The following is a 20,354-nucleotide window of genomic DNA, read 5'->3' on the forward strand; positions in this document are numbered from 1 at the left end:
GGCCTATTAAAATCTGCTCCAGAGAATAATGCAGCTAAACCTTCTGTGGCACACTGACGTATTTGCAAGGCACTTGGAGGATAAAGTTGTTTGTACCCATCATAACGTAGACCCACACATTTCATTAGCAAAGGTTGCTTCGGTGTCATTGATTTTCAGTGACCGAGACCTGAGGATGCAGACAAGATGTTTAGACAGGTGTGGCCAACCATTTGTGTGCTAGGGCCTTGGTCCTCTTGCTAAAAATACCAGAATCCTACTCCCTAATAACTCAGAGCAGGCTTTCAGTGTAACTGCCTCTGTTATGTGGAACAGCATTCCTATTGAGATATGACATGGGCCTGCTATCTGTGCTTTCCGGAAGCAACTGAAGACGTGTATGTTTCAACAAGCTTTTACAACGGGATGAAAAGGTTTCTGCCTTAGGTGTTTGTTTTCTATTGCTTTTATATCGCCTAGAGGGATTGGGAATAGGAGGCACTGTATTACGGTGGTTCCGCTCCTTTCTCTCTGATAGGTACCAACAGGTGGCATTGGGGGAGGAGGTTTCAGACCCTTGGCCTCTCAATTGTGGTGTGCCACAGGGCTCTATCCTCTCTCCCATGCTATTTAACATCTATATGAAGCCGCTGGGGGCAATCATCAGGAGATTTGGGCTGCAGTGTCACCAATATGCGGATGACACTCAGCTCTATCTCTCATTTAAGTCCTCACCAGAGTTGGCTGTGGAGACCTTGTCCAAGTGCCTGGAGTCCGTGAGTGGATGAATGGGAAGGAATAGGCTGAAACTGAACCCCGACAAGACCAAGGTACTGCTCGTGGGGGACAAGAGAAGGTTGGGAACCGTTGACCTGAAGTTCAATGGGATGAGTTTACCCCTAAAGGACCAGGTCCGCAGCCTCGAGGTTGTACTTGATTCCAAGCTGTCCATGGAGGCTCAGATTTCGGCTGTGAGCCGGGCAGCTTGGTACCAACTACACCTTATACGTAGGCTGCAACCCTACCTTCCTATTCATCAGCTCCCACTGGTAGTACATGCCCTGGTCACCTCTCGATTAGATTACTGTAATGCGCTCTACGTGGGGTTACCCTTGAAAACGGTCCGGAAACTACAACTTATTCAGAATGCGGCGGCTCGATTACTCACAAACAGTTGTCGCCGGGACCACATCACGCCAGTGTTGTTCGATCTACACTGGCTTCCAGTTGTTTTCCGGGCCCAATTCAAGGTGTTGGTATTAACCTTTAAATCCCTACACGGTCTCAGCCCAGTTTATCTAAAGGAGCGCCTACAACGCCACCAATCATGCCGCCTGACAAGATCGGCCACACAAGGCCTTCTCTCAGTCCCGCCAACCGAAGCAGCTAGGTTGGCGGGCACTAGAGAGAGGGCCTTTTCAGTGGCGGCCCCCACCCTCTGGAACTCCCTCCCACAAGATCTTCGGCACATCTCTTCCCTGAATATGTTCCGCAAGGCCTTAAAGACCTGGCTTTTTCAGCAGGCTTTCAGGACTTTTGGGGAGGCTTAATATCTTTCTGTTTTAAATGCCTCCTATTATGTATTGCTTGCTTTTATAATTTATATTATTTCACTGTATTTTGTACTGTATTCTGCTATATTTATTGTATGTACGTCGCCTAGAGTGGCCATTGGCCAGATAGGCGACACATAAATTAAATTTATTATTATTATTTATTATTATTATTATTTTAAACTTATTTTCAAGGTTTTGTTGTTGTTATGTGCCTCCAAGTCGACTACGACTTATGGTGACCCTATGAATCAGTGACCTCCAAGAGCAATTTTCAAGGTTATATTGTTTTTAAAACTATTTTAAAGTTTTTAAATATGTTCACTGTTACTGGCTGGTATGAATATCCTCTTTTGGGGCAAGGTGTTTGAGATCTTGGATGAACTTGATTTTCTAGGTCCATTTTAATTGGGTTTGGCCCTGGTTTTCTGCTGTTAATTTTTGTGCTGGTTCAGTGTTTTTAAGGCATTTGTCTGGGGGTTATTTTATGGATTGTACTGTAGTTGTGCAATTTATTGATTTTTGTAAATTGCCGATTTGTCAATGGGTGGTCTAGAAATGGCATGCATAAAGAATAAATTATAGAAACACAAATTATTTCCTGCCATTGCTAACAGTGATTGCCAGTTATGGCTTCTAGCAAAAGAATGCATCCAACGGAGTCTGGGACTGCTCACCGGGGATCTTGCTGAACATCCTTAGACAGACTCTTCAGCTTATGAGGTGTCATTGCCTCTGCAGGCCCCGTCAATGGGATCACCTGGAGTGTTTCTTGGCTTTGCTCCAGAACGTCACACTGTGGTCAAAAGGTAGGGGAAAGGTTGAGTCTCCAGCCAGAGAGAGAAAAAAGTGAGCCCAGAAGTAAGGAGTAAGGCCCTCGGCTTAGGCTAGACACACAACTACTAGGCTGCTGGCGCATGCGCCACTCACTGGCCACCTGAGTGATTTACTGCTGGCTTTTTACTTCTGTATCCTTTCTATGCCACATTCCAGGTGACTCAGAAACAGCATATGACCAAGACACATTTCAAAAATTATTACATAGATGCAATATTAACATCACATTTAATTATCCATCTTGAACAAGCTATGAAGCCTCTGCTATGAAAATAGTATGTCAGTCTCCAAAAATCCCAGCACTTCTCAGCTATTCCTCTTTCAGGCAGTCTGCAAGTGAGGGTGAAGGGCAAAAGAGGAGACCACCCCCCTCCCCCCTTGCAGAGACAGCTGGCAGAAGAGGCCACCTATTGAGATTGCTAGCACACCTCAGCCAGCCAAACTTGAGATGCTCTTGACAGCCACAATGAATTATTCACTCATATTGTTTCAAAATCTCTTGGGATGCATATTATCCTATTGCCTTGTGTAATAACAGAGTCTTATCAGTGTGTAGAGAAAAGAGGGGAGGTATATTTTGTGTCGCCTGGAAATTGGGTCTAACCTACAGTCTCAGCTTTGAAGCTGATGGTGGTTTAGCTTTAGGTTAAAAAAACTCAGCTGATGACATTTACAAGAGGACTTTTTGAGTGACTGCATGTTTGTGGGGGTGGGGTGGGGGAGTGGGGGGAAGGAGCCTGAGTGCAGCCATTAATGAAGAGGGGAGAAAAAGGGTCACAAATTGTGCAGGAGGGTGAGGGTGAGCAGAGCACAAACAGTGACAGAGCATGGAAAGTGTGCAGGGGAAGTTGCAGTGTCTCTTCCTGGGGTGAAGACCTGTTGGAAAATGTCCCGTTTGGAAACTCTTTCTAATAGGTTTTTCTCCCTTTCCTGGTCAACTCAAAAGCTTGTATAGGCAGAGTGGTCTTCCTGGAAACCTGTCCTAAGCACAGCTGGAAGTTTCCTCTGAAAAGGTGAAGTGTTGAATTCCTCTGTGATTTCCACAATGGATTTCCCTTTAGTCTCTGGAAGGAACAGGTAGAAGAACATTCCTGATCCCACAAGGACAACCATGAAGATGAGGAAACAGAAAGGGCCCAGACCTTTCTGGAAATAAGACACAAATGAGAGAGAAAGAGAATTAACCCCTGGACAAGTCCAGATAGGCAACTGCTGCAGAGTTTTGTTGCCTTTGGCCTCAGTTCCTAGGGGGTGGGGTTGTTGCTACATAGATACTCATGAGATGGTGGCTCTGATGGCACCAGCAGAGAATGTAAAGAGGCACATATTAGCCATGTGGACAATGCATCCATGGATTCCATTGCACATGGCCAAGAAGCATCTCTAAGCGAGATGCATTGGGCTCTGTGCCGGTCCCTTGACATAAACATTGGCGAGACTAATTGTGAGCTGCATTGCATCACATGCCATCTGGGCCATCAGGTGTTTGCTGATGTAAAGAGGAACCTCTGCCTCTAAAGGACAGCTGGAGGAGGCATTGCTTTTGCTGGGCTTCCTCTGGTGGAGTCTGAGGGGGATTTGGTGGGGTTGTGTCAGGATGAGGCCAGAGAAAGGGATCTCTGTCACCAGGCCCTGCTGCAGACCTGAGGTAACTGGCTGGCATGATTCTCCTTCCCTTCTGCCCCATCTAGATGCAGGTCCCATATCTGTCAGACTCAGAATGGAAAGCAACAAATACCAGACCACTTGTAAATAAATCCAGAACTAATAAAGTACTTGCACCCTCCCTCTTCATGCCTTTGCAATGTTCATTCAGTCTTGGCTCAGGCCACATGATGGCACCACAGCGAAGGGTCCTGGCTGGGTCAGGAAGGAGGCAAGAGACTGGAGGCATTTGAAGCCAGGTTCAGAAACCTCTTGATCCAGGAGAGATAAAATGTGGTATGACCTCTCTTGTGGTTTTCTTTCTTTCTAAATACCAGCCACAGTGGGTGAGTGTACCCCTTTCCTCCTGTAGTACTTCCCCACCAAAATCACCTCCCAAAGATATTTGACCCCCAAGTTGCAATTTGCTACCATGAACAAAAAACACTTTTTGTATGTGTGTATGTGGTGAATTTAGCAGGAAAGGGTTAAACTCCTTGGTCTCACCCCATAGTACTAATCTGGATTCAACCCTGCCCCCCCCCGCATGGTTCCTACTTAGAACAACAGTAAGAGCCACAATACTGCTGTTATCGCCAGAGGATTGGGAGCCTGTGACAATGCCAGCAGGCCAGAAGCAGAGCTTGGAAAAGTTACTTTTTTGAATGACAACTCCCATCAACCCAATACAGTGGCCATGCTGGCAGGGGCTGATGGGAGTTGTAGTTCAAAAAAAAGTAACTTTTCCAAGCTCTGGAGAAGTTACAGGAGCTCAGAGAACTCCAAGTGAGCAACTCCTCCAACAAACGTTTGGAGAAGAGTGAGCCTTTCAAGGCTTCTGCCCCTAGATTTCTTCTGCCAAGCTCTGCCCCCTTGTGGGTAACTCTAAAGGGCCAGAGTCTGGCCTGAAGACAACACTCCTCCATTCCACAGCTTCTTGAGCGATGCGCACCCTGCACCACCAGGCTTCCGCCTGAGTCGCTTCAGGCTTGGTGGTCTGATCTCCAGCAGTCACGCTCAGAGCGCTGAACTGGGCTGGCTCCGTAGCTGGAGTCTCTGCAGCCTCTGAATCTGAGTCTAGACTGCGGTTGGACTCTGGGGTCATGACCCAGGTGCCAGTGCGAATGAGCAGGCCCAAATGATATGTGACCCATGCACCGAATCATGAATGGCCTTTTAAAAAGTAAATGGCTAATCCAGATTGAGAGGATGGCAAGAGGGGTTGGGGCGAGCTTAACCCCATGGCTGCTATGTACTGTAAAACAAACATAATGCATTTGTGCACTTCAACATTGTGCAAGTAGTTGCCATGTCAAGTTCGGCCCTTAGAGTAAATGTCTTCTTATAATGTGGAGAGGCCTTTTGTAATAATCTGGAGATGTTTTTTAAAACCTCACCGGTCATCTAAGGAACTCTGGGTAATGTATATTACACTGAGAGTGTGTCACAAGTGAGCCACAGTCAGCCAGTGTGATCCATGGCTGAACATGGATTCGAATGTGGTACTCCTCAGTCTATGACCAGGAGTTGGTCTACCACACCAGGGGTAAGCAACATGGTGCCCTCCAGATATGAACTACAACTGCCATCATCCCTGACCATTGGCAATGCCAGTTGGGGCTGATGGGAATTGTAGTCCAAAACCCCCTGGATGGCACCCATGCACTACACAACACCGGCTATCATTGCCAAAGTGTGTGTAGGGGGCTCCCTGGAGCTACTTTGAGGAAATAGTTCTCAAAAGAGAAGTTTCAGGTGTGGTAGCGACTATGCCCTTGGAGCAGGACCAAGGAGAGTTCTTAAGAACGTGGCCTTATTGGGGCCACGCAGAGAAGTCAGAAACAGGGAAAGCTGAAGGAAGGTGGAGGTTAGATGCTGAAAGACACTCACCACAGCAAATGGGAAGGTTATTCCAATAACAAAGAGGCCCGCCCAATTCAGGCAGCCGCCAATCATGAAAGCTGCTGGTCTGGAGGACTGGCTGAAGATTTCCATCATGACAGACGTTATGGCTCCATCTGAGGCAGGAAAAATAACAACAAAGGAATGCTTGTTTGATTTTTAAAGCTATTTTTAAAATGGTTCCTACCTCCCCACCCACCTCCTGCCTTTGCAAGGTGAGCAACAGCCAGTCCGGTGCTGTAGAGGGCTGCATGGAGGGGGTGGCTTCATAAGGTGCCCTCTTGTCATTTGGGGTTTTTTTTGGCATGCCAGTCCACAAGCCCCTTGGTTATAACGGGGGATCACCTACATCAAGGGAGCCTTTTTTGGCTGATGATGAGCGAGGTTAAGGAACTTTTAAACAAAGAAATGAGCAAAGACAGGCTGCATCAATGTGGCGGTGGAGCATTCTGTTAGAAAAAAATCAAGGTGGCTTCACCTGCCCTGCGAAGGGATGATAAACTTGTTGAGTTTGGCCCAATGGACAAAATCCTGATGCAACCCTCCCTTCCAAGCCAGCAGGACCCCCTTGAAACTCTTTCCTGTGCTCTGAGCTCCAGCGACAACATCTAGGCGGGTCACTGCTCCTCCCCCAGGCCTGATTCACCCCCTCCCCCTGGGCTCCCAACCCTGCTGCTGATGGCAGCGCAGCCCCTTGCTCCTGCCTCCCTCATGGCTTCTCTCCCTCACTGCTGACATTTAGCAGGAGATGCCCCCCTCAGAAGGCAAGACACCAGCAGCCACTGTCTCTCCCCGCACCGTGGAATGCTGCCCCCCTAGGGTATGTGCGTGTGTGTGTGTCTGTGAGAGAGAGAGAGAGAGAGAGAGAGGGAGAGACAGACAGACAGACCTTGTGGAAGAGCTTCCTGTACTCACTTGGCCCGATTCCAAAGGCGAAAACAAAGAGGAAAATCAGCGCGACGCTGCAGTGAGACATCCAGTGATACTTATTCTGGGATGGGGGAAGAAGGAAAACATGCACTACTACAGCATCCACACATGAACTGGGGGGGAGGGTCCAGCAGCCTGCTGCTCCATCAGTCCCTCTTATCGGCGTGGGTCGCAAAGGAGCACAGGGGCCTGGCGTGTGTCTGGTGGGGAAGACTTGTAGGGGCCCGGCGCCACTTGGGTTGGCTACTTGCCTCTGTCTCCCCTCACTCCCACCCCTGCTGCCGGCTGGTGCTGCAGTGCCCCCCATCTCCAGCCCAGGCAGGATGAGGTGCCTGGTCTGCTACTAGGCTGCGTGGGGAAGGAAGCATGTTGGCAAGCGTCCAATGAGGAGCTTTCCTAATTCCCTGGCGAGGAGCAGCAGGAGAGGCCAGGTTCCACTGTCTTTGCCCTTGTGCCCTCCAAATCTTTTAGACTATGGCCGTGCAATGCTGATGGCAGCTGTAGCCAAAAAAATCTGGAGGACATTTGCTGTGATGCCCCTGCTGGAGCTGTGGAGGAGGGGAGGGGAAACATGCGGCTCTTTCGGCCGCCTTCTGGCAGGAGAGGGGTTGACCATTTGCTCCTCCTTTGCTCAGCTGACTCTTGGGGGTTCAAAGAGGGACCGGAGGGACCTCACCTGCAGGGAGAGGGTGGCGGTGAGGAGGCACAGCAAGAGCACCATCACCCCACAGCCCTGGCACAGGAGGGTCCTCCGGCCAAACCGCTCAATGGTGAGGATCTGAAGGAGGGAAAAGTTTTATTTGTTTGTCTGTTTAGTTTTCCTCCTGCTCGCCCTTCACCATGATGTCCCAGGACAAGTGATAGGCTATAAAACACAATACAATTAAATCTTGTTTTTTAAAAAATTAACCCCAATCCCCAAGCAATATTTCCATAAAACACACTTTGCGGAGGACCCCAGAAACAGTTATTCCATTTCCAAAGGCCGCGGTGAAAAGGCGCATCTTCAGCAGCCCAGAGCAGGAGCCAAGAGAGGCGGCCAGGCGGTGGACCTCTGTGGGCAAGGACGCTCCACGGTCTTACCCCCGAGCAGAAAAGGCTAATCTCTTGCAGGATGTAAGTGACTGTGTGGGGAGGGGTCTTACGCAGAGAAGAGTGGAGAAGAGCTCACAGAAGCCCACGCCCAGCGAGAGGTAGGAGATGAGGCCCTCTTCAAAGCCAGCAGCACGGAAGACTTCAAAAGTGTAGAAGTAGACCTATGGACAAAGGGGGAGATGACACAAGGGGCGTTTGCAGGCTGGGCCACTCCCATCTCCAGGGGGTGGGCGCTTGGGCCATTGCAATTCTGTGCTTTCCAACCCCACAGTGGCAGGCCTAAGGCAGCTGTGGCAACAGCAACTTGGCAAAGCTCTTAAGGAGCAATAGAACTGTCAGAGAGAGTTCAGAAGTGTTCCACATGTTCTGATACAGATTGTCTGTTCTGTGGTCCCTGGGCTAAGTTTGCTTTCTGCAGATGCCCCTGTGGTGAGTCTCCAGGGCAGCCTCAAGGCCTTGCCTCCTTCGCTTCTCTGGAAAAAAAGAGACTCAGAGCCACCTAAGGGCACTTCCACACCTGACATTAAAGCAGTCTTGGCCTCAATGTAAATGCAAATCCGCCACTGCCCAGAATGCTAATTTGCATCACAAAAGCCTCCCTTCTGCATCAACCATTGAGCAGACATTTATGTGCATAGTGCCAGGGAACATCAAAGGTACCTTAAGCCTTACATGCCAAAACAATGGCACGAAAGAAAGAGTTGGAAGGAGCACAAGTGGTCATCTAGTTTACTCCTTACCTTAAGCTATCCTTCACTCCTGACAGGGGCCTGCCCAGGAAGGAACTGCCACAAGCCATTTAGATGCTTTTCCATTGCTGAAGTTTATCTGCATTCAGAAGCATTCGCTGCTTGCTAAACCTCAGTCTGCCTTTCTGTAGTGTAAACCCATTGTTTCTTGTTCTATTGCCAGTTATTCTCTTCTTCTTCCCTTACAATCCCAGCCCTGCCTGTGGGGATTCACTCTGCAGCCTCTCCTGGTTTCCAGGCAAATGGCTTTCTTAGAGAAGCCTGGATCAATCCAAAGATGGGCAACCTTTGTCCCCAGGGGACTGTGCCTGCCTCAGGGCTGTCCGACTTAACTGCATTGATGCCACAGAGCTGCAGGGTGAGAACGGCAGCAATGAGGACGTGCAGCTGTGGGCGTAGAGACCCATCTCTGAGCAGCTCTCTTGCACTCAGGACTCTGCAGCACTTCTCCGCTTCCTGCTTCAGGGCACGGAGCTCCTCCTGGTGACCCCCTGGGCCCCAGAGCTGTTGCATGGCTGGGAGAGTGGAGAGGAGGAAGCTGGCCTTAGTGAGAAAGACTGGCGTGGAGATGGGGGGAGGGAGAGGGGAGATGGGGGGATGAGGCAAATGGCTGTAGGGAGCCTCACCCCTGGGTGTCCCTCCTCAAGGGAGATGGGAGACCTCACCCTCTGCCTGCAAGCAGAGGGTGCCTTTGTAAATGCCGCAGGTGGAAGAGGGGCTGGCATCCGGGACTGTGTAGAGAGGCTCACAGGAATGTGTTGGTCCTCTGATCCAGAAAACCTGCAACCAGCTCAGGCAGCCTTGCTTAAGAGCTAACTTGGACATTATGAGGGGAACTGGGATGTGTGTGGGGGGGTCTCTCACTTGCGGGGACTGGTGAGGAATTTTCAGGGGTGGTGGTGTTTAAAACCTTCCTCAACGTGCTGACTGTGCTGTTGCTGAAAATGTCCTGCTCTCCTGCCCTGGCCTCTCTACAAACTGTGTGCTGCAACTGATAAAGGCCTGACTTGAACCAGGAAGACCCAAAGGCCAGTCCCTGCTCAGCTGTAAGGCTCAATGGGTGAACTGGGGTCAGATTCAGGCAGTCTTTCACTGCCTAACCTACCTTACAGGGTTGTTGTGAGCATAAGATTAGGACACACACACAGAGCTCTGCAGAGGAAAAGTGTAATAGCAGCCGCAGCAACACATACATATGGAAGGGGGGAGTGCTGAGAAGAATTGCAGGCCTGGGGAGGTTTAAGCACTCCTCCCACCCTGAGACCCTCTTTTGCTGGTTTGCTGGGATGATGCCTCTCCTCGCCCTTCCTGTAATCCAGCCCACTTTTTGCATCAGGGAAGCCCCCGAAACGAACCCTTCAAGCAGCTGCCTTCATCTCCTTTCTGGATCAAGAGGTACGGTGGAGATTCAGGGAAGAAAGGCAACGTGAGCAGCTGGAGCAGGGCCCCCGCCCCAGTGAAGGCCAGAAGCAGAGGCCAGCAGGAGTCAGTCCCCAGGCAGTCCCTGGAGAGGAGGAGGAGGAGGAGGAGGGGGAGGAGGAAGGGTCATTAGAAGGCCAGGTCGGACCACTGAGCCGCCCAGCCCAGGCCACCCTTGGGAGGAGGGGGAGGCCAGAGATTGGCGCTGCAGCCACCAAGCAAAGACAGGGAGCCACCCATCGTGCCCCCCCGCCGCAAGAGGCACAATGACCCCCCCCTGCCAGTACCTGAGCCCCAGGATTTGGCCCCAAGATTTCCCCAGCGACCAAAAAAGGGCAGAGGTGGCATTTGCAAAGCCTCGTAGCTTCTTGGGGGAAACTTCTCCCGCATACTGGGGATGGGCGGTCATGCAGAAGCCTGGAGCAGGGAAGGGCGATGGAGAAACAGGAGGTGAGGAGAGGAGAAGGTGCTGGGGCTGAGACTGCGGCTCCCTGCACCGGGTGGGCCGCAAGGAATGAGCCCGACATCTGGCCAATCCCCTCATCCCATTCCAGGCTGGTTGGCCAACATTTTAGATCCCGTAACATAGTCTCTGGAAATGCTGAAACATAATTTGATTCCCCCCCCCCGTGTATCCAGTGGACCAAGGTAGTTAGCAAAGGCAATCCTACACCCCTGGGGTGAGGATCGGGTCCCCCAGTGCTCTGCGCTCTGCCTCCTCCTCAGGGTCAAGATGCAAAACTCAGAGGGCGGAAGGAAACCTCTTTGTTATACACAGGGGTGCAGTCATCTGGGGTCTTGGATAGTCTTAGACCCCTTACTTTTTGGGAACAGGGTCCCAGCATGGTTCCTATGTCTCCAGCATCCTGTGAGCCAATCCGCAAGAAAGAGGAGCGTGTTAGCCACTGAGAAGAGTTTGCTAACATGCTTCCTTGTCCTTCTTGCTGACTGGAGCCAATCAGACTGAAAGGCGGTGGCTTAACCTCTGAGAAGACTCTTCTCAGTAGCCAACACACTCCCCTTTCATGCTTATTAGCTCCTAGGGATGTCTCATGTCGTGATAGAAGGCATTCACGAGGATCTCATTCTCAACCTGCAGCAAAAGAAAGAGGTGGCTGTGGCTAACATGAAGCGACGCTGCACTTCGGAATTTGCCACTGCGCGACTGTTATCGATTCAGCCAGAGCCTGCATTTAATCACAATATTTTTTAAAAAGAAACCAACCCAGAAGGGAACGTATCTCCAGAGCAGTCGATCGCTCAGTCCGCCGGGCCTTCCGAAGGCCTGGCTCCATCCGCACCGCTGGAGCGGGACTGCGCGCACGAGCTCTCCGCCGCTGCGCTGCTCCCTCGGAGGAGGGGCTCAGGGGCTGGAGGGGGGAGCCCGAGCCCTTCCCCACCCCTCGCGCGCCGGCAGTTACCAGGACCCGGCCGCCGCCCCCCGCCCCCCGAGCTGCCCGACGGCCTTACCGGCGCTGACACCGAAGAGAAGCCGCCCGATCAGCAGCATCTCCAAGGACTTGGCCGCCTTGCTGCAGCCCACGAGGACAGCCGTCGCCAGGACGAGCAGGTCGGTCCCCAGCATCGTTACCTTCCTGCATCCGAGCGCAGAAGAGCGGAAGGGAATCAGCCCGACACCGGCGCCTTCTCCTCGCCTGACCCGCCGCGGAAACCTTGCGCTGTCCATGTGGCCTGACCCGGTGGAAAGCCCCCCCCCCCCCGCCAGGGCCAGCCTGGGGCATCTCCTAACCCTAACCCTACAAATTTCTTGTAAAATTTATATCCCACCCTTCCTCCCAAAGGGAGCCTATTAGGATGACTTTCTAACCCGGCCGGATATAGAATCACAGAATCACAGAGTTGAAAGGGGTCTCTAAGACCATCAAGTCCAACCCCCCTGCTCAGTGCAGGAATCCAAATTGAAGCATCCCCGACAGGTGCCTGTCCAGCTGCCTCTTGAATGCCTTCAGTGTTGGACAGACCACCACCTCCCTAGATATAAACTCAAGCACAAGAAAATTCAAACACAGCAGCCAGTTTTTAAATGACACGACCAGAGCCTGGATGTATGCAAAGGCTCAGCGAGTTCTTTTTCTGGCAATCCACTTGGTATATTACATACTTGCCATATTTCACAGTCAGGTAGCCACTGCCCAGGCAGCCTAGGAATCCTCCTACACCATAGACAGACACAATGAACGACCACAAGAAGAGGAGGGTCTTCTTGGGGAGGGGAGATCCAGAGCGCTCAAACCAGGTTTCATTCATGAACCTCTTGATGAACTAAAGCAGAGAGGAAATATTTAGGGTGTTCGTTAAGAAGAGGCATCAGCTAATGCATCAACATCAACATCACAATGCAGAATTACTTCCTAAGTCTTTAAAAGGATGTGCATTTTCCTCCCCAAAAGATATTTTGGGGTTATTCTTGTTGCAGAGTAGCAAAATTAGATACTGGGCGTCTGAGTGAGCTTTGTGTATTTGAATCTTTGCTAAAGATTACACCTTCCCTGCGAATTAATCAGACAGAGACTTTAAGCTTTAAAATAAGAAATAACTACTTTATTCTGGAAGTACATACTTGATAGGAAAGAGTTCTATATCTAGCTAACTAGGTAAGTTGGAGATGCAAACACTAAGCCTAGTGTTTGCCCTCATGGTTGGAGGAGAGGGAGAGACAAAGAGAAGATGTCTGATCTCCCTCTCAAGAGAAAGGAGAAAGGAGACAGAAGATGCGGTCAACATCCTAAGCCTATCAGTCTAGCAGGAAAGGGGAGACAGCAGGAAAACAAAGGAGAGGTATTAGCCTGGCAACCATGCAGCCTCAACCCACCAGTTCGAGTTGAACCACATATTCCAACAATTTTCTGCTCATATTTTGAAAGTGTTGTGTTTTTCAGTTACAAGCCAGTAGTAAATGAGATGAAGCAGAAATTTCAGTCTTAGAAAATGCATACTCTCTTATGGTTTGGTAAAACAGCATCGGTCAAGTTCCTAAATTTGTATTCCTGTTTCAAAATCTACCAGTGGGACAAACTGATGGCATTTTTTTAATGGCAAAGAAATATTTTGGAATGTTTCAAATGGAAAGAACCCTTTTAGGGACCTCTTGCAGGCAAGGGAAGCACCCTTTGGGGTTGCCTCCCATTTCTTAAAGCAAATGGCTCCGTTTGAATGATAACCAGCTAATTCAAAGTTACCCCCAGCCCCGGAGCCTGCCCTGTCATGTTAATCAGCTGTTAAAAAGCCCTCTGAATAGGCAATAGGGCTTCAGTTTGGTTCTGAAGTGTCCACAAAACAATTGTGCTCTACCATGAGGTTTCCTCCTCCCTCCCAGCCCAGCAAAGGCACCGGAGGCAGCCTTGGAGTGGAAGTGCACTGCATGGGCAGCATCACCTGGTGAGTGGAGGAAGGCCTTCAGGTCAGTCATGGCCCCAATCCAGCAGGTGCACCTGCTTAAGGTACTGCTTACCACAGAGGGATAGTTGATCACAGAAATCTGATAACCAATCGAGAGGGTCCCACCAACCCCCAGCACAAGGATCATTTGAAAAAACATCCGGTATTGAACCTGCAAAGGGAGACAAAAGGCAAAAGGGACCTGAGGAACAAACTTTCCTCAAAATGTCTGTAGAAGCCGGGTCCTTCTCACAGGGTGTTAAGACGTGACGGGTGGGTTGGGGCACTTGGAGCCCATGCTGGAAAACTCCCAGTTCTGCTGCTGCAATAAATTATGCTTGGTGAGCAAGTTTGCTTGCAATTATTTTTGCTGGACGTCCTAGTAGCAGAAGTACATAACAGCTTTTGAAGGTTATGATTATTTTACTTTTGCCATATGAAACCCAAAATTCCAAACTCCAGAATGCACACGTGGGCACCTCAGATTCTCAGATGAAGACTCCACAGAGGTCTTTTCAAAAGCGGGGATCAGCCACTGCATCTGCCTCCCAGAATATCTCACCTGGATGTGACACAATTACCTACAAAAACCCTTGTAGAGAAAGTCTCAGTCAGTCTGTAGTTTCCCTCTTCTAAATGTGGATATCAAGGCTTTGTGTGTGTGTGTGTGTTTGTGTGTGTGTGTGTGAGTGAGTGAGTGAGTGAGTGAGAGTGAGAGTGAGAGTGAGAGAGAGAGAGAGAGAGAGATTGCTCAGTTGTGGATTTTGGAATGATTATTTTGTTTAACACAAGGACAGGGGTTCCCAAACTGTGGTCCATGGACCATCAGTGGTCTGCAAGCGTCATTCAGATGGCCCGCAGCATGTCCACACTAAATAATAATAATAATAATTTAATTTATATGCCACCTATCTGGCCGATGGCCACTCTAGGCGACGTACAATTTAGTTGCAATAAATGCATCATAATAAAATACACATAAATACATATAACAATAAAACTATGAATAAAGAACAATAACAGTTCAGAGAATAGGCGATTAGTCCTAAAAAATTAACCCTCCCCGGAAGTCCCAAAGGCCTGTCTGAAGAGCCAGGTCTTCAAGGCTTTGTGGAATACATTCAGGGAAGGGGCATGGCGAAGATCATACGGGAGGGAGTTCCAGAGAGTTCCAGAGAGTGGGGGCCGCCACTGAGAAGGCCCTCTCCCTAGTCCCCACCAACCTAGCTGTTTTAGTTGGTGGGACTGAGAGAAGGCCCTGAGTGGCTGATCTTGTCGGGCGGCATAATTGGTGGCGCTGGAGGCGCTCCATCAGGTAAACTGGGCCGAAACCGTGTAGGGATTTAAAGGTTAATACCAACACCTTGAATTGAGCCCGGAAAATAACTGGGAGCCAGTGTAGATCGAACAACACTGGGGTGATATGTTCCCGGCGGCGACAATTTGTGAGTAGTCGAGCCGCAGCATTTTGTATCAGTTGTAATTTCCGGACCGTTTTCAAGGGTAACCCCACGTAGAGCGCATTACAGTAGTCTAAACGATATATATATATATATATATTGATTTTTAATTGTATTTGTATTGCTCATGTGTTAGATTGTTTTTATTGCAGTACAATCTGAGTTCTATGGAATGCAAATTGGAATACAATCACAAATAAAATAACAAAAAGGCAATTAAAAATCACACTGCCTTTAGCACAGCGCACCACATTTGTTACAACAGAAAAACCATCAAGTGGGCCGCCAAGACCCTCAGAAATTTTCAAGTGGTCCATGGGGGGGGGAGTTTGGGAACTCCTGTACTAGGAGGCCAAAGGTCAGGGGTCAGGAAGAGTCTGAGGAGGGGGAAAGTTCAGATGAGATTGGCAAGTAGCAAATTATATCAGGAGGACCTCAAGAGCATCCCCAAGGCCAGAAGAGGGGCTGCTAGCCAGGCAGCCAGAGCTCACTTGTAGCCAGAATAAAAGAATGGGGTGGGGGTGGGAGTAGCCCAGGCCCACAGCATGCTTGACGGACCCTACAGAGGAAAAATACGCACACGTGAGAATGAGAACATTGCAGGCAGCTGCAACTGACACACCAACTCATGACTGGTGCCGGGCAGGGCAGGCGAGGTGGGCACTGTCCCTTGACTTCCGCTGAGCAGAGCCTGGGAACAAAATCACACCTTCCTGGTGGGCTCTTGTGCTCAGAATTGGCCCCTGGTGGTCGTGCTCTTAATGAAGCACCCGTTACTCACCAGTTGGGAACGCAGTGCCTCCATCCTGCTCCAGAAAGCGTCTTTCCGTGGGCAAAGAAGGAGACCGACTGAAGGGCAGCAGCTTCTGGGTTCCCTTGCTGCCATGTGGAAGGCTTGGGCGGAAACCATGACACCAGAGTTAAAATTAACTGCCCAGCTGTGCCCTTCATGTCCATTCAATCAACCATTAATTAGATGCAGAGCCCAAGGCTGGAATGCTCCACAGGGCGAAAGGTGAACCTTCTCTAGCCATGAAGTGGAAACACACCAATTAATCCTGTTGGCAGCCAGCACCAGCATCTCTCTGGTGAAGGCAGTCTTATCTGCTGTGTGGCAGTTTCGGTTCCGCTCTCCTTCACCTGAAGTCTCCATAAAGCATTGCCTGCTAATTCCAGCCTACGCAGAATTCCAGGCTACGCATGAGGAGAACTCTCTAAAGATTTTTGGAAGAGTTTACTGGAAGTCACAACAGGGCCTGCTGGTTAAGGTGGGTCTCCCTGTCCTTCCACTCTGGTGTATTCACTCACTCACTGGTGCAGGTTAGAGATTTCATGGGCCCGTACAAAGCGCTTGGAAGAAACCTGCCCTTAGGTTGCTGCCTGGACTATCAAGCCCCCTCTTCATGGGGGGGGCAGAGGGTCGGGGGAGATCTGCTACTTGTGGAGTAGGATGCAGCAGCAAGTACAGAGAGGTGACCCATCCTGCACAAGACCCCACCCACCGGGCTCCTCCTATGATACTATGAAAGTCTGCATGAATGGCACATGCATTAGAGCATTTGCATCTTTCCAGCTGTGGCCTGCGTTGCATGAATGCACCCTTCCGCTTGTTCCTTTGGCATCAGAAAAAAGGGCCCAATCCACACTGTATAGCAGCTTCTAAGCATCAAAAGTACAAATGTTGGTATTAAATCTACAAAACGCTGTCCTGGTTTTATGAAAATGAGCAAGCAGCAAGTTCCCTTGAGCCTCACTTCCTCTCAGCTTTACTAGCGATGCGGTGGTGTCCAAGCCTTGTGCAAGTGCCTGGAGTGAGAGATCGCTGGACTGGGCAGGTTCCCTCCCTTCTCAAGCATTCCCTTTTGTGAGGGTCTGCATCTATATTTTTCTATATTTTTTGTATATTGGACCTTGCAAGCTTTCTACTGTCATATATATATATAGGAGAATGAGTAATGTAGGGTGTGTAGAATTGTCTCTGTCTTTCCTCTTCTCCCAGGCATTTTAGCATGTGTTTTTAACTGTTTTTTAAAATGTGTTTTTAAATTTGTATATTTGCTTTTAATGTTTTTAATAGTTGTAAACTGCTGCCCAGAGAGCTTCAGCTATGGGGTGGTATATAAATGCAATAAATAAATAAATACATAATAAATAAATCGCAACAAACTTCATTTTTTACTCTGGTCCTTTTGTTTTCTCTTTCCCATTTCTGGGAACCAGGCCAATGTTCTTCCTGCAAACAAACTGATATCAGGAGGAACATCGCTCTGGTTACTCTCTCTGCTGGCCCTGGCCACCTCCTGAGCAGCATACAGGTTCAGCTGCCTGAAAACAGGTGCACCAACCTTGACCTTGAGGTAGTTGGCCTTGAGCACTGAAACCCACCAGGCCTGCCTATCAGCAGCTCATTCAGGTTGGCCCAGTAGAACCACCAGCAGCAAATGCAGTCAGAAAATGCAATGGCTTATAGAGCCAGGAGATACATCCACAGATTATTTAGCTAAGAAGGGCTGTATAAGGCAGTCAGCCCGAGACATTTTTACCAGTGCTGGTTATAGCAGAAGCACTGCTATAGATCAACACACAAGGATGAGAGAACTCCATTGCTGATTGTGTTAAAGACAATTGGAATGTGATGTATAACATGTATACATCCCCTGTAATGTGATATGTTGATCTGAAATTCTGGTTCCTTGGCTATGGCCATACAAAGTATTATATGTATGTTATACAAGTTAAAGAATAAATAGAACATTATAAGAAGTTCCACTCTTGGACGTCTAATTAAGTTTCCTGAGATATCCCTATATCTAAGCATAGTCTCTGGTGGGATCTCCAACCAGTAGTCGGCCTGTCTCGGACCCATTGCTGGCAGAAACTGTGGAAGCTCAGGTGGCCACAGCATTCACCATATAGTTACTCTAGATAGCTCACGGACAAAGGGGAGAACAGAGAACCCTCAGTCTTACGTGTTCATACGGAGGAGGCCATTCAGCCCATTTCACTTTGGAATTATTCTGCAAGGTTGGAAATTACATGGAAATCTTGCCATCTCTAAGGGGGGGGGCAATAGCGCATGCAGACATATGTGTATATATATGTGTGTATGTGTGTGTGAACATGCACACACACATAAGGGAGAATTCCTATGCCAATGCCCTTCAGTTGGTTTTGCTGATCCCTAGAATTTGCACTACTGTGTACAGTCATAGTTTTTAAGATCACATTTTAAACATTCTGCACTGATTTATTCATATTTATTCCTTTGGGTATTTAACTTTTGCGTGTCACTTTAAAGTATGCTGATAATTAGAAAAGCTACTTAAAGGTATATATTAAGAGCAAAGCACCTAACAATATAGAGAAGTAAACGTATGGCAACATAAAACTGGCATGAGATCAGTTTCAAGTCAGTGAAGGTGAGAACTTCGGAACAGAAGAGAGCGCAGAGAGCGAGCACATAAATATGGCCTTGTGTGGCTACAACAGGGGCAAAGCCCAGTGGAAGGGACCCAATCCCTCTTCCTCCAGTGCAAGTTCAGCACCTGGCACTATGCCTGGAAGTGGGACTGCCAATGGGTTCATTTAAATACTATTTGGCAGGTGTGGTGAGGACATCTCTGGTTCACCAGTCGGTGCTTTATATAGAGGTCAATCTACAGCCCCCTTTGAGGGCTGGAACGGGAGGTTTCTTCTGTATGTGCAACAAGAAACAGAGGAAGCCTAAATATGTGTATGGGTAGGAGTTCTTCCTTTATTCTTGATGGTTAGCAGGGGCTCGTTTTACAAGTTCTTATATTCCCCAAAGTACTTTGACTTTTCAGGAAACACATTGATCAGAGAATGAACACAAAAGGGTCTTGTTCTTGGCAACTTGATCAGTGGCAACATGACACCGCAGCCAAGTTCCACCCTCCCCAGGAGTGTCTGGAAAATGCTGGATAAGGCAGCAGGCAAGGGAGGATGCCTCATCTGCCTTCCAACAATGGGCTGTAGTGAGAAGATGCCCATCAGGCGGGTGGGGAGCCCTGTTTCCTCATCACAGGGTCCCAAGTACACACTGTGAAACATTTAGCAGCATTCAGCAGGTACATTGGTCCTTCTGACCAGATTTCACTTCAAATTGTAGAACATCAAGTTTCTAGTACTCATGGTTTCAGAAAGAAGCTCATAAAGGTGAAAGGCAGGAGGGTGGCCAAAGGAAGCCCCACTCTCCCATGTGTTTTCCTCACCCATCCATACCCCAAGAGTTCAGCCTCTATTTTGCTGTGTTACAATCAGGACAAACTATCCCAGCAATAATGAGAGTTCAGCTTCTGCCTCACATATACTGGTGTCACTTGTATTGCTAAAAATCCCCAGATAACTTATTTAATTTATGCAACTAATTCTGTTCATGGTGAACTCGCAGGAATTTGATTTGCAGTAAACAAAAACTCTAGGTGGAATCTACCTGCAGCCTTTCAAAATGTGGTGTCCTCAAATAAAGGCCAAACGTAGACATGTAGTTAAATGAGCCTTTGAATGTAATGCATGGATTTTTAAAGAATGCAAAGGGGTTGATAATTAATGAGATCAGAGCAAGACAGAGGGAGGAATTTAACCCTTTCCTCCTCTGCTTTGGTTCTGAGGAGAATCCCTTTTCTTGAGATGGCATTTGCTTTTTTGGGGGGACAGACTCTGACTGGCAGTTATGGGTGATCCCCCCTCCCTCCATGCAAATGCTATCTTCAGAAGAGGGATTTTATTCAGCACCACAGCCAGGGAAGAGAGGCTTGAATTCTCAATGCCTGTTCTGATCCTCTTAATCATTGCCAGCCCCTCAGCTGATGCAATCTGCATTCTTAGAAAACCTGCATGTCAGATGCAAAGATACATTTAACCTCACCTCTACTCAGGCCTCAGAGTCCATTCTATCTCAGCAGCAGGGACCTTTTTCTTTGCCTTTCCTGATCAATCATAACTTGGTACAAAAACTGTGGTCAGCAGAGGAAGTCTTTCCTTGAGTACTGCAAATAAATTTCTTCCCCAAACGTATCCTGTTGAGTTCTTCTGTGATGTCACTGATGGATCTTCCCTTTGTCTCCGGAAGGTACATGTAGATGAAACTCCCCACCACAACAAGCACAGCCAAAAAGATAAGGAAGGAGAAGTGGCCAAGGGCCTCCTAGAGACAAAACAACAACAAATAAAATTATGATGTGCTCCTTCTGGTGTAAACTCGACAGAGCCGCCTTGAGTCTTTAGAGAGGCATCAAGTATCAATGGTTTCAGTTCTGGTAATCACAGGGAATTTTTTTTCATGAGTGGATAACAAACCTATTTTTAACCTTTTAAACTTTTTAACTTGAGCTGCTATGTTCTTGCTATGGATTTAGAACACAGTA

The 20,354-nt window shown here is 48.6% G+C and overlaps 2 protein-coding genes across 2 annotated transcripts in view; both read right to left on the minus strand.

The window, feature by feature from the left end:
- Positions 1-2,646: 2,646 nt before the first annotated feature.
- On the minus strand, positions 2,647-15,772 carry LOC133373487 (solute carrier family 2, facilitated glucose transporter member 11-like). The gene is made up of 12 exons (XM_061603299.1): positions 15,749-15,772; positions 13,581-13,679; positions 12,231-12,391; positions 11,579-11,703; positions 10,396-10,525; positions 10,045-10,193; positions 9,023-9,204; positions 7,991-8,101; positions 7,522-7,623; positions 6,831-6,906; positions 5,904-6,031; positions 2,647-3,515 (listed from the first exon to the last, which is right to left on the minus strand). Exons 1-12 carry the CDS (start codon positions 15,770-15,772, stop codon positions 3,309-3,311), a joined length of 1,494 nt encoding a protein of 497 aa, XP_061459283.1. The 3' UTR covers positions 2,647-3,308.
- Positions 15,773-18,734: 2,962 nt separating this feature from the next.
- The window catches only part of LOC133373488 (uncharacterized), a 34,914-nt gene continuing 33,294 nt past the window's right edge, over positions 18,735-20,354 (minus strand). Inside the window, exon 24 of the mRNA XM_061603300.1 lies at positions 18,735-20,134. Coding sequence (XP_061459284.1) covers positions 19,925-20,134 — 210 coding nt within the window. The 3' untranslated portion in view covers positions 18,735-19,924. The remainder of the gene's footprint in view (positions 20,135-20,354) is intronic.

This window comes from Rhineura floridana, chromosome 19, assembly GCF_030035675.1.
Source record: "Rhineura floridana isolate rRhiFlo1 chromosome 19, rRhiFlo1.hap2, whole genome shotgun sequence".
Lineage (NCBI taxonomy): Eukaryota > Metazoa > Chordata > Lepidosauria > Squamata > Rhineuridae > Rhineura > Rhineura floridana.

Coding starts and splice junctions, on each gene's coding strand:
- LOC133373487 (XM_061603299.1), bottom strand. CDS start 15,772: ATGGAGGCACTGCGTTCCCAACTG. Junction 6,032..6,830: donor CGCCTTTGGAATCGGGCCAA/GTGAGTACAGGA, acceptor TTCCTGCCTCAG/ATGGAGCCATAACGTCTGTC. Junction 3,516..5,903: donor TAACCTTCCCATTTGCTGTG/GTGAGTGTCTTT, acceptor TCTTATTTCCAG/AAAGGTCTGGGCCCTTTCTG.